Here is a 14,231-nt window from a genome sequence, read left to right as displayed (position 1 = left end):
GCCCTAATTTTATTTGTCAAAGTATGCAAAATCATCATGCATTTTAAAGCAGAGCTTTGGTATTCCCTGTGGCTCTGTTTTGAAGTTGGCTGTGACTCGTGCAGGGTTACAGAGACCTTATCTTAGGAAGTAACAGTCTGCTCTTATCAGGTTTGGTGCAACTGTTTAACCCACCTGCCAAAAAGGGCGGAAGCCACTCTATCCCACATATTCTATATTTGTTTTTCATTTCTCACTGAAAGTTTTTGGTTTCTTTCTATGTGTGTGTGCCTGCCCCGTGGGGTACCGGAGGGCTTGCTTTTTAAAACAAATGAGTTAATAAACCACTCGGAGAATTTAAACATGTTTTTTTTGTATGACTACCAGAGTCTTTTGTGTGTGAATGAAATGTAAATATGAGCTCTCGCTTCACTATGAGGCCTGTGTCTGCAAAATACATGGAGGGCTTATACGAAAAGGATTGTTTATACACATTCATGACGTCCCAAACCAAGATGAATTTCTTTCTTTTGTGAACGTTTCTGCTGCTCTGTTCCTTACTAAAGCACGGCACATAAACAGTGTGTCGTTAAGCTAATACACTACTTGGTTTAAGAATAGTTTATTTTGATTTTTTTTTTCAGTGTGCAACTTTCTTCACAGCCTATTTATCATTTGTGGTCTTATATGTCAGAATGAATTTCGGAATGAAATAAGAGTAAATGTGCATTACAAGGATTTTACCACAGTTAAAGGTCCAGTGTGGGATTTTTTGGCGGATCTTTTGACACAAATGCAATATAATATACATACTGTAACTACTGTATGTCTTCAGAGGTGTGTAAAGACCTAACATAATGAAGCATTATGTTTTTATTAGGGATGCACCGATATGTAAAATTTGGCCGATAACCGATAATTCGTTAGCATTGGAAGACGATAACCGATATATTGGCCGATATACAGTATCTAAATATTAATGTAACATTTTCTGAGACTGAAACAAAAGGCAGAAAGTTGACAACTGCTTTTATTTGAAAACATTCACTGCAGAAAACAAAGTAACCATTAATTCTATTTTTCCCTGAAAATTATTACCAAGCCTACTTTACACTAGGTAAATATTCCTTAACTTTTGAACTTTTCTGGTATCATGTTTATTTAATAAACAAATTATAGATGTTCTTCCAGAGCAACCCAGAAAAGTGTTCTTAATAATAGTCTAACAGGTCTCAAGACAGAAAGAAAGCATTCAGACAGCAATTGGCTTTATACAATAGATTTTTGTTCCTGTAATTAACACATTCATAAATACTGTATCTACATACTGTACCTACATCAACAATGTTTTGCTAATAGCAGTAAGTGAATGATCATGACAGAAAGACAGTGCTGTACTGGGTTTTATCTGTGAGCAGCGTGCAACTGAAATGGTTTAACAAGAGAAAATTATTCATAATTTATTGGCTATCATTTATCGGTCTAAATTTTAGTATCGGCCGATACCGATATGGACGAGAATTTATTGTGCATCCCTAGTTTTTATTATTTCAGAATGAGCTATTCTATCTACATACACCGCAGGTTGCCTTACATGGAATTCAACATGTTGTTTCTACAGCAGCCCTAAACAGACAAACTACTCTACACAGCGCGTTTCGTAAATGCGTTATGTCCTTCAGCAAAGAAGCGAAAATGTAACAATTTTTTTTCCTGTGTCAGCCACCGTAGTGCTTCGAAAGGGAGGGGTTGAGTGAGCCATTGGTTGTAATTTGCAACCTCACCTCTAGATGCCGCTGAAATCTCCACATTGCTCCTTTAAAGGGTGTACACGTTGCTGATTATTATTGCATATTGCTTTAATAAATTGTGTAAAACGTGTATGTGTTGGGTAAATATTTGCTTATTGTCTGTGTATTAAGTTTTTCTGCCGTTTTTCTAGAGAGAGAGAGAGAGAGAGAGAGAGTTGTCATGTGTTCATATGTCTACTGAAATCGGGGCTTGACATTAAGCATTGTCATGTGGTTGTCCTTGTCCGAGTACAAATATTACTTAAAAAAATTATATTTCATTTGAAGTGTCAATATAATTGTTTCGGATCCTGATTGGTCAAGTTTGCTTATAAGCATTTTACCTTAGTGTGCGCTGCGGCCACCTAAATTTATTAATAGTCTCCATGATTGCTATGGAACAAAGGCAAGGAGTAATTATTATTAGTGGCAGGGCTGTACTTAAACTTTTTTGCACAAAGCACTGGTGCTACAGAGGCCAAACAGTTGTAGCACAAGTATTAAACGTCTGTTGTCATCATTAAAAAAATAAGTGCAGTTCATCACATGAATAGGCAGGTAACTGACAAATGACATTAATGTTACATACAGATGGATAAATTAGGGCCATATCATTTTTAGTTGACCTAAATTTGTTTTATTTCATTTTTTTACTATACAATAGAGGTATATTTGTCCACATAAATTACTGAAGTATACTATAGTGATATTTACTATAGTAAACTGTAGTAAAATTTCTAGATACTATAGTGTTTTTGAATCTTACTATAGTATACTACAGTTTATCAATTTACTACAAGGGTACTACAATTTCCTTTAGCAAATACTACAGTATTTTTTCGTCTGAGTCTTCAGGTTAACGGGACTTTTATTTTGACGGGTCGTCGGGAAGACGTTGAGGTTTAGTGTGTGCTTGACCATAGACAATAAATAACTAGACGCCGCATTGGCCGCTTTGCTCCGCTGCTGCGATACGTCAATGGCGCCGCCATATTGGTGAGGGCAGCAGTGCACTAAAAGCCCACTGAACCCAATGGGAGAGCTGCGCTTTTTCGCATTAAAAGCACAATCACGTTTACATTTCTAAACATATTTCAATGGTTTACGATATACGTAGAGTACAACTTTACCATGTCTCTGGTTGCTTCATGTCTCGATTATAGCCTACTTTTAAATGAATGGTTGTCATAAGGAAATGTGAAATCCATTATTTGTGCCTGTTATTCGTGAGAATCCACTAGATGGCACCATGTTCAGTGATATGTTGTAGACAAGACAATAAATAACCACGTTGCAGTAGTCGAGAATAAAACAGACATGTAGTTTAGATATTGTTTCTGAGATTTATTTGAATCATCGAACAAACACCCAAGGTAATATAGTTTAATTTACGTGTTATATAAAAACGAATGTTTTTCACTGTGGAAATGGCTTTTTCTGTAGTAATTTTAGACGATAAAAAGATGTTCTTTTATTTATCCGGTAAGCCCGTTACAGCAGTAAAACATGATGTATGTGATATAGTAAATCAAATAACACTGCCGTGCATTGTAAGTATGACATAGCAGTATATAGTTATATAGTAAAGACGAATTGTTTTGATTTTTCCCATGATTTTAAAGTGAATGAGCTGTGTTCTTCTGATCACGTGCATTTAATACCTTAAATTATTTCACATTAGCGATGTGTACACAATTATTAAGCCTAAACGAGTGCATGACAAGCCTGAGTTTTAACAGTTCTGTATGACAATAAATACATTTTCAAGTCTAACCATCTTTAACTGGAGCCAAAACGTTTCTGTACTCCACTAAATAGAAAAGTATTGCAATTAGTTGAGAAATGAAAATGATGTTGTGTTTTTATCCAGAGAACTGCAGCTCCACCATGCACTCGTATGTCTTTGTTGTCGGCTTTTGCCCTCACCAATATGGCGGCTGTATTGACGTACGATCCAGCGGACAATGAGGCGTCTAGTTATACATTGTCTATGTGCTTGACGTCAGTTGTATTCAAACTAGGGGTATTCGATTGCGGGTTTTTTTGAGTCGACTCCGATTCTCGATACCAATATAAAATAAATGAATGTAACTTCACAAGTTAATCTAACTGTGAATTTCAATTGTGCAAAAACACAAAGTTGTTTTATCACAAGCCAAAAGAATAAAATGAAGATTGCTGTTAAAGCAAGAAATTCAGTGATGATATAAGAGAGAATCACACATGATATTACGAGTAAAATAAATGTTAAATACGCTTTGTCTAATGGGATTGTTTTCCTCATGGCAGTATGTGACGTGCTGCTAGCTTTAACAGTTAAAGAGAATATTGATCATTATCAGTGATTGATACATTATGATGATGAAGTATGATGATTAAATGACATCTGTATATATTCTGTAAATGTTCTGCATATTTTGACTCATTTGAAGTGCATGAACGAGAAGTGTTTTTCTTTTTAAGTCAAAATAGACATTTCTCTATTCTTCCCTATAGATATAAATGGGTAGCTATGGTAACTGGAGTTTGTCATCTTGCAGTCTGTAGCGCATACGGTACAGTAGCTCAGATGTCATGGGTTTGATCCCCATATACTGATTAAATGTTTAGCTTGTACTGTATGTCGTTTTGGGGACAAGCATCTGCCAAATGCATTGAATTCCCCCCCTTGACTTCCATTGTATAGACACAAAACCACTGAGACATTTCTCAAAATATCTTCTTTTGTGTTCCACAGAAGAAAGAATCTAATGCAGTGTTTGAACGCCATGAGGGTGAAAAAAATGATGACTGAATTTTAATTTTTGGGTGATCTATCCCTTTAACGTAGAGAAATCGATTAAAAAAACGTCCATCATTGTACTTCAGTGTCTGTATAAGCTTGAACCAGGTTGCACACAAACGCTTCCCAGTTAGCACTCAACTAGTCTTTAGAAGCAGCAAAGATGATTGATGGGTTAGAAGTAGGTGTTTACATAACGCATAGGCTCGGCGTGCGTGTAGGTGTGTTGTTTGATATAAAGGGGTACAGTAACAGCGCTGGTTCATGTGCGGCTGAGCCCACACCCTCTGTACATGTGGGTGTACTTGGTCGTAGCTTTAGCTGGAGGTGTGGGCGAGCTGGAGCTTATGCTGGTTGGAGATTATATTCTCCGCACGTTGGGCTGCAAGAGAGAAAAGGCGAAGGGAGATTTCTGTGCTGTAGGCCGGGCGGCTCGGAGGAGAAATGGCTGCCTGCGGATGACTCATACCCCAGCATTCTGAGTGTTTGTCAAGGAGACTGAATCATACAGAGATTCAAGCTTTCTCCGCGATCAGATTGGACGCCACGCGAGGCTGCGGGCATGCCGAGGCTAGTGGCACGGTTCGGTCTCTGTCCTTCTGAGACGGTCGCCACGCCGACGCTGTGAGCGCTGATGCTGCTGGATACGCAGAAATGACAGAGGACAGCCGGTAAGCCCGGTCAAAGCTGTTTTTTCTGGATTGTTCTGCTCTCGCGTGTCTGTGTTATAATGCAGCGGTATCTACGGCTGCCTGATGTTTCTGTGATAGCTGATGCAAAACAAAAGAGGCTTCTTTCAATAGCAAAGGTTGGCAGTGTCTGTGTGGTATGTGTGAAGAACAATGTTTGACGGGCTACAAAATAGACGTCTATGGATCTGATTTGCATGAAAGATGTTGAATGTTGAAGTAAGCCATGAGAGGCCATGGGTTACAATGATTCATGTGAAGGCCATTGAAAAATCACACATGCTTGAGTGGATTATTGCTTTTATATCATGATGTCAGCAACAATATTATAAATCAGACCAATGTTTAGTGAATTCAGTAAAACATTTTAATAAACAGACCTTATGTAAGTCAATATTCTATCAATATCGTGTTTGTGGTTGCCAAGAAACAAAACAACTTGCTATGCTATTATAGTGTGTTTGTTTAACTGCATTCTCACAAAATAAAAATGTGTCATCATTTACTCATTCTCCAGACCTGTATTAATTTATTTGTTATGCATGTAACTCAAAATAAGATATTTTGAAGATTGTGTGAAACTACCGTTCAGGGGCACCATTGACTACCATTGTAACTTTTCCTACTGTAGTAGTCAATAGTGCCCCAGAGCTGTTTGGTTAAAAGCATTCTTCCAAATATCTATTTTTGTGTTGAGCAGAACAATGAAGTTTACACATACTTGTAACAATTTGAGAGTGAATAAACGATGACAGAATTTTCATTTTTGGTGAACTGTTCCTTTGAGTTTTTTTTTGTTAAAACTTGTGTGTGGGTTATGCTAATTAAACTGGCTAATAATCTGTATGCTAAAATAACCTAGTAGGATAAATTGTTAGCTTGCCAACTGCAATGAACAAGAAAGTCTTAATTTCAAAACTCTTAGCTTCAGTTATATAATGTTATTAATGACATATCTGTACATTTAAGCATTTATCAGGCACCTTTATCCAAAGTAATAGACAAAAATGAGGAAAACGAATGAAGTGAAATCAAGAGACAACATATAATTTGATAGACATTATCGACGTATTTACATAGTTAAAACAACAAAAATCATTATAACTCTTTTCAGTCAGTAGAATCACTTTGGGGTTTAAAATCCCAGTGAAATTAAAAAGGACAATTCTTATTTTTTCACGAAATATTGCAGCATTTATAATAAATAGCTTATCAATGTGGGTCATTTTCTTTTTAAAATTCATGTACCCTCATAATCTTAAAATCTGAAACTGCACTTCCGCCCTGAAATGACTATCCATCTCTAATGACGTAAATTAGACGGCTTGGGCGGGGCATCCGTTTACTCCTCCCCTTCAACTGTCAGTCTGCTGCCAGTTTCATTTCAAAATGCAACAGCTGTTTTTACACATCCAATCAATTCGCAGTGAAAAACGCAAGCCACGCCCACACATTTTCTCCTCTGAAATTCCTTTTCACTCGGAAATGTGTCAGAATACGGAAGTAAAAACGATCGCAACTTCCGGTTCTCGTGGACTTTAAAGGGGACCTGATTTTACCATTTTTTACATTAGAATACCATTTTGACACATAACATAGTATTCTTTAAGGTATCTTTTAAATACCATGCTATATGAATTTGACAGTCATTCGGTAGTACATTGCCATGTAATGGCATCAGTATAGCTCGTGTCCCATTTGTTGCTTGTATGTTTTGAATTAAATAAGCAAAAAACAATTATTCATATTTACTTGTTCGGTTGGAAATTCTTTGGGAATAACGTTTCAAGCATCTCACTGTAACCAGGACCACCCAGGCTATATTTGCCCTCACAGGAGAAGATTGCGGATTGAATTCATTTGGAGCCATGCTGTCATAATTCTCTGACTTGTCCATTGTTGATCTCATTGAGACTCTGGGAAGAGGTGGCGACATATTATTTAAAGCCATTAGGACGCGGACAATTCCGCATTGTACGGAAACCATTGTGCCCTATTGTTATGCCGGCGCCCCCTGATTGTAATCGAATAGACTAAACTATGGTGAGAAAAATCTGTCTATGCACACTCACTGCTGACTTTCACCACAGCCAGCACGTACGCCCGAAGAATCCCAGCAGCCACTGGGCTTTTACTTTGTAAATCTGAATTTTTACACCTGTGTCTTTGAACAACTTCCTGTGTGAGTCTCTATGGCTCTGTATGGTCTTTTCCTATTACTTTAAGAATATCGAGAGCGATAAGACGATAAGGTGAAAACATCTTTTTGTTGTTTTTAGTAAATACGAGTCTGACACTCGCGTGCACGGTTGAGTGGATGTAGAAAGAGGAAGGGGGTCATTTCTCACTTTTCTTCGGTTGACTAGAACAAAATGCTTTTGAATGGAGGCTGTAATGCAGAAAGATGGATGTGTTCAGGTTGATATGAAGTCTCACCTGCGCTGTGCTCAGCGACTCATTTCTTGGCTGGTTGTGTGATATGGGGTGTGACGCTGGATGGAAGCCCACTGCCGCACAGATGGGAGAGAGGCCGCGCTGCGACGCCTTCCAGCCTGGGACGGCAGCGAGCAGAGGGAATCGTGGCTTTCCACGCCTTCGTACATTCTGTTGTGTGTGTGTATGTGTGCGAAAGTGCGGGCTCCACATCGTGTCTGTTAAATGCCTTTAATTTTATGACCCTATTTTTTCCCGCAGAAGCCAGATGGTAGATGCAGGCTAAAGAGATTCTAATTTAATCTCAGTTTGAAAAAGATGACCAGGTAGCCATCATTGTTAAAAGCCAAATATGAATAGGGTGAAATTGTGGAAGAGTCATACTGTATTGTGAGTTTCTATGATGATGTAATTGTTTTTTAAAGTTAATGGAAATTAAAGTGGGAACCCTGACTAAACTGATGTTTGGTCATATTGGCCTCTTGACCCCGCTGTGCCCTCCTGCCCTCACCACAGTGTAAAGTTGAGAAGATCAAAGCATCTTTAAGCTGTAGACGGAGGAAAAAAGCTGTTTTTTGTAAATTTCCACATCACAGATGGATGGTGTGACTCACTCTCTCACACACCCCGACATAAACGCTCACACATACTTCAGTGACATTTTCACTCGCCTTTCTGCGTGTAACATCCAGGTTCTGTCACGCGTCCTCTTTTACATCCCTCATCTTTCATTGCGATCTGTGATATGAGATCAGATGCATGCAAACAAATATCATTTTTTTAGGTTCAACTTTTGTATTAACTATAAACCAATATATCATCCAGACCAGTTCACTGATATCTTAGTCCCTGTTAGGGGATATTAAAAACCACAATTATCGAAACCGTGTTAATTCGACACATATTGTAATATCTATTCAGCACCCATTCAAAACTGCGCCATAACAGTTACAATGGTTACAAACTCTCTCGCTGCCTGCCTTCACACACTTTTATTTTAAGCGTGATTCATTGACCAAATAACAGACAAAACACAAAATAAAAAACGAATTTCACTGATGGCATCATTTATTTATTTTTATAAACATTTTGACAGATATCGAGATAATATTGTCGTGGGTTTTTTTTGGGGGGGGGGCGCAATAATCGTGCAGTGATAATTGGATATCGTGACAGCCCATTAGCTTTGACATGGATATCAAATATTTTTATTATTAACATATTTTCAGGAAATATTCTGCTAAATATGTTTTAATCATGTCAGTCATTTGTATTATGGGCAGCCTCACCAAAGAATGTCAAAGTCGCATTTTCCCCAAAAATCATTAGGAATTGAAACTACAGTATGTATGCATGAAGATAAAGCATTATTTCCTTTCAAATTTAAATGTACATTTTTTTATTATTTTTTTACTCAGCAAAAAAGCTTACTTGCAAAATCTGTTCATCAGTTTTAACATAAACATAATTGATGAATTAACATTTCAGTCACAGAAAACACCAAATTTCTTTCGGGTACGTTTACACCTTTTGTCCTGAATATATTCCTGTAAAAACAATCTCCCCAATAAACCCCAAACACCCGACGGGACGTGTGATGTGACCACACGACAGCTGCAGATTACAGAGGCATCAGCATCTCTCCAGTCATCACTTATAAAAATACACCTTGTGTTATCAGGAGCTAGGTTTGATATGATTTGAATTAGTTGTAGATATTGAATGACTCTTACTGTAAGTACATTAGACGCTGCTGCTCCCACAGGACGTCCTCACTCATTAACTCTAATCCCGCAGACGGTTTTTCTTTCTCCCTTTCCACACGAGGAGGCGCAGAGCCAGTCACAGTGTCTAATAATTATAAATGCCTGATCTCAGTGCTTGCTGTGGATCTGTGTTTTGTAGAGATATTTGTCTGTTGCCATTAACTGTCCAGTTTCTAAAGTGACATCACTTCCCAGAGGAACGTGTTATTGCTCAGAGGTTCAGCATTCATTGCTTAGGAAACTCTGTGTTTCGGAATAGTTCACCTAAACATTCTCTCATAATTAATAGACATCCTCATACCATCCCAAACAATTTTTTTTTAAATCTCATTGGTTTTCTTGTGACTAGTTGCCATATGTGTGTTTTGTCATGAGAAGCAACAGCCAATGGGATTTTAAGTTTGTTTATAAATATAAAAATATAGTTTTGCAGAAAACATTTAGTAGCCATTTCGACCCTTATGTAAGAAAATATTACAGCATTTTAATAGAAAATGATTTATTTGTGTCCAGCTGAAGTCATATACAGTACATATGGAATAGTATGAGGGTGGGTAAACTATGAGGAAATCCATTTCTCCTAAAATCCATAGAAATAGAAACGAGTGAGACAATGGTTGTCTCAGTTGAGCAATAAAATAAGTGTGCAAAGCTCACATCCTTTTGTACGACTTCATATCAAAATTTGAGCAGCTCTAGGTGAGATCATGTCTCTTGGGGAGACGCATGTGAGCCTTTTTCTCAGCAGTACTGAAGCACACAACTTCAAATGAAAATTCTGTCATCAATTACTCGACCTCGTGTTTTTTTAAGCTGACTTTCTTTGAAGGCTTTCTTTCATCTTTACAACACAAAAGGAGATGTTTTATGCACATGCAGAATGTCTGAGCAGCTCTTTTATTCATAAAAACAAATGATTTGTGCAGTCAAGTTCCATGACCAAATACTCGTAAAGCACCGTTGAATAAAACACACTGTATAAATACACAGGATATGCAGTTTCGGCCTTTAATCTTAGTTGTTCTTATGTTCTCCATTAAACCTCCAACTCGCTGTCTTGGAGAAACAATAGAGATATTAAGGCGATCTCATTTCTGGTATTTCCTACAGTAGTAGTTTGTGGTCCAAAAGATTGAGGCACATTGTGCGTGTTTGACACGGACATGAGTCTCTTCCTCAGGTTAAGTGTATTGATTTAGTGGCTCTCCGGTCTTGAGAAGGGCCTTCACCTCCTCAGACGTCCTCTCTGGTTAATTATTGAAGACACTGGTTCAGGTTACCATATAAGGCTGACTGCTGGCTTTCACAGCATTACAGAGGAAGAGCGCTCGAGTTCATCTGAAAGTAAACCTGGCTCGGGCCTTGTGCTAGTCTGAGTGCACGTGCCTCAAGGGAAGAGGTTTTTTATTGAGTTTTTCGGCGTTCATACCCAAACGATTTTCACTGGCGATGAGTTGAGTGAAGGTGCAAATTCGCTCCCTGACTTAATGAAATTGTGCTTGAGCGCCACCAAGTCGTGTTTTACTGTAACTTCAGAAGCTCCAGGCACGTGAACAAAAGCGCCAGTCTCATTGGTCGGCCAGTTTTTAACGCCGCGCGTCAAACGAACAAAAAAACGAGCCCGAGGCGTTTTTTAAAATGATGCATTTACACCTGCCGTTTTGCGCCTCGGTGTGCACACTCAAATTGGCGATCTTTGTTTAGTCACGAGGCGTTAAACGACGACGTGCCGGTGTGGACAAGCCTTTAGCCGTAGATTCAAAATGTTTAATGCAATATATAAGCTAGTTAACTATAGATTTTTTTATATAGTAAACTGTTTACAGTACTATTTAGGTTAATATAGTCTATTTAAAAATTTTCAAGGGATGTTTTTCACACTTTTCTCTAAATTAACTTTGGAATTATATTTAAAGGGATAGTTCACTCAAAAATGAAAATTCTGTCATCATTTAGTCGACTCACCCTCAGGTTGTTCCAAACCTGTATACGTTTCTTTGTTCTGCTAAACACAAAGGAAGATATTCGGAAGAATGTCAGTAACCAAACAGATCTCATCCCTCAATTACTCCCATAGTATGGAAAATAAATCTGTACTTGTATTGATACTATAAATTTGACTCAATCTTTATTGTAATTTAATGTCCGTTCCCTTTTCTACCCTATGTTTTCGTGAGGTAAAAACCTAATAAAAATGTAATTGGACCTAGGTACATATGACAACAAAAAAGTCATGAATCTTGAATCCGCTCATGTGTCTTTTTCTCTCTTTCTCGCAGTGACAGTTACATCGTGCGCGTCAAAGCGGTGGTCATGACCCGAGATGACTCGAGCGGAGGCTGGCTGGCACAGGAAGGAGGGGGTCTCAGTCGGGTGGGTGTCTGTAAGGTGATGCCTGCTGAGCTGACCGGCCGCAGCGACTTCCTCATCCACGGCGAGCGCCTCAAAGACAAGCAGGTGTGGCACGAATACCCACAATCCTCCCCCTCAGCCACAGCACGGAAATCAACCTGATTTACAACATGAGCAGTTTTGCATGCTGAGGTCTTTTCCAGGAAAAATCTGGTTGCGAACGCGTTTGTGATTTGCTGACCTCTGTCAGTGGTGTTGTGGGCTCTGTCTCTGAAATGTCCCGTTTGTTTTGGCTGGCAGGTGATCTTGGAGTGTTTCGTGAGGAAGGATCTCATTTACACAAAGGCCACGCCCACATTTCACCACTGGAAGGTCGACAATAAAAAATGTGGCTTAACGTTCCAGAGCCCCGCTGATGCCCGTGCCTTCGACAGGGGGGTGCGGAAAGCCCTGGAAGATTTAATGGAGGGTGAGAACAATGCAGTTAGACAAACGCCACGTTAGATTTGGCCTAAATTTAAGCTTCAAGGGTTAAAGGTGGTCATATTTTTTCCCTCTTAACAATGTTTTACATCCAGAAATGAGTAGCACTGTTATTGACAGGCACGATCTACACAACAGAGGACCCTCTTCATGAAGACCTTCACAGATTTTTTTAATGTATTGTTTGTAGGCCTTCTACAAATGTAAAAGCAAAATTGTTTGGTCACTTTACCTGACAGTCTGATGGCTCTTCCCATTAAAGTGGTCATTTTTTGGCCAGCAAGCACTAGCTACGGTCAAAATTCCGAGGCTGTGAAACCAACTACCATGTGATCTAACACATTTTTACACATGCCAAAAATATAATTTCAAAATAACCTCTCGCCATTTCCTAAACTATTCATGCAACACAATGAGGTCATGGGACAGTGTAGCATTTTACTGCCGTGTGAAGCTCTTGCTGTTATATATTGCATAATGCATACTGTTTTAATAAAACAAATGTTCATTTTCAACACTTTTAGGGTCATTTTTTCCCGTTTTGGATGTATCTTACAAACACATATTTTGCCTGGCATGTACACTTTTGTGTATGCTACAGAGCTTTACAGATAGAGAAGGTGTTTGGGGATGTGAGGCCGCATGTGTAGCGATGTAATGTGAAGCATCTGACAGTCAGTCAGTCAGTCTTCAGGGTCGTGCGACCAGGTTCGACTGTCTGCCTGTCAGCTTCCTTCTCTCCCCAGCCTCAAATACCACCATTAACCGACAGGATGTGTGAAGGTTTGCCGGCTCACGTCTCCTGTTTGCGTGTGTTTTATTTTAGGTTCCACAACTTCCTCTTCAACACTCCAAAATGAGGCTGAGCTCGGGGATGACGATGTGTTCACGGTAAGAGCTTCACTGATTGTTTATTTGTGCAGCAGAGAGCCAGCAACAAACATGTGAGTGGATTTTATGAAAACATGTTCATGAAATTGGCATTGTACCCCAAAATCAAAAGGAAAATATTTTTTCTTCAAGTATTGAAAGTCTATTTTTATGCATTACGTTCTCACAAATTTTCAATTTCAAGGTACTTTAAAGTCATGTTGCATGGATTATGGTAATCATTTAGAGTTCATAATTATTCTTCTCTTTTAATTTCCCGTTTTTATTTGCATGATTGTAATGGAAATATTGAGGTATCCCCTCACTTATATCTCAATTTTCCATTACAATAATGCAAACAAAAAGGTGCATAATTGTCTTATAGAAATTATTTTACAATGCAGTGCTTATGGGTTTTAAAGTAGGTTTAAATTATTGTTTCATTCTCAATTGTGTCTGTATTTTTGGGGTTTCGTGGTAAAGTATGACCCAGACATGTTCTTGACGGGTGATTCACCCAAAGTTTCAGCGGTGCCTATTAAAAGTCATGTTTATCTTCTTCCGCTTCCCTCCAGCGTTCATGTCTGCGGGTTTATTTGAGCGTCCCAGAGAAGGCAGAGTCCTTGTGATATTTTTACCCGCGAGGCCGCTGTGGGAAAGATGGGCCTTTGTTTTTGCGAAGATGGCGGACGCGATAGCCGCCGCTTGGCTTTTGCCCACATACTGTCCTTTCGTGACAGTCACAGGAGACGGAGAGCAGCAGGCGGGGTCAAGAGATGACTTCCTGCTCGCCCCAGTAAAACTATCATTAGCAGCTGCTTCCTAGCTAACTGCCAACCTGATTTACTGCCGCCCCGGGTGGAAGGGGGGGAGGGGGCATGCACAGGGGAAGCCTCGTGGCTCCTGTTTCACTCGCTGTCTGTCTCGCTTTCAGGCCAAAAGGGTAGACTGCTAAGCCAAGGACCCTGAGCTGTAAAGGAAACTTAATCCAGTGCTTCTTTCCGTCCTGGAATTTATGCTCCTCTTGTGCCGTCGGGCGCGTCCCCGCGTTCGGAAATCAGAGTGATGTGTTAGATTTACTGCAGAG

General features: G+C 39.1%; 1 protein-coding gene across 2 annotated transcripts in view; it reads left to right on the top strand.

Annotated features, from left to right (window-relative positions):
* The window catches only part of spred2b (sprouty related EVH1 domain containing 2b), a 39,507-nt gene that overhangs the window by 14,361 nt on the left and 10,915 nt on the right, over positions 1 to 14,231 (top strand). The window contains exons 1-4 of one of the 2 annotated variants that reach the window (XM_057341657.1): positions 4,829 to 5,222; positions 11,719 to 11,896; positions 12,092 to 12,260; positions 13,101 to 13,165. In XM_057341657.1, coding sequence (XP_057197640.1) covers positions 5,206 to 5,222; positions 11,719 to 11,896; positions 12,092 to 12,260; positions 13,101 to 13,165 — 429 coding nt within the window. In that variant the 5' untranslated portion in view covers positions 4,829 to 5,205. Of the gene's footprint in view, positions 1 to 4,828; positions 5,223 to 11,718; positions 11,897 to 12,091; positions 12,261 to 13,100; positions 13,166 to 14,231 lie in introns of those variants that run through there. The other variant, XM_057341656.1, reaches the window with a different exon arrangement.

This window comes from Triplophysa rosa, linkage group LG9, assembly GCF_024868665.1.
Source record: "Triplophysa rosa linkage group LG9, Trosa_1v2, whole genome shotgun sequence".
Taxonomy (NCBI): Eukaryota; Metazoa; Chordata; class Actinopteri; order Cypriniformes; family Nemacheilidae; genus Triplophysa; species Triplophysa rosa.
Note: the sequence above shows the minus strand (reverse complement) of the source record. Positions and strands in the feature narration are given on the sequence as shown.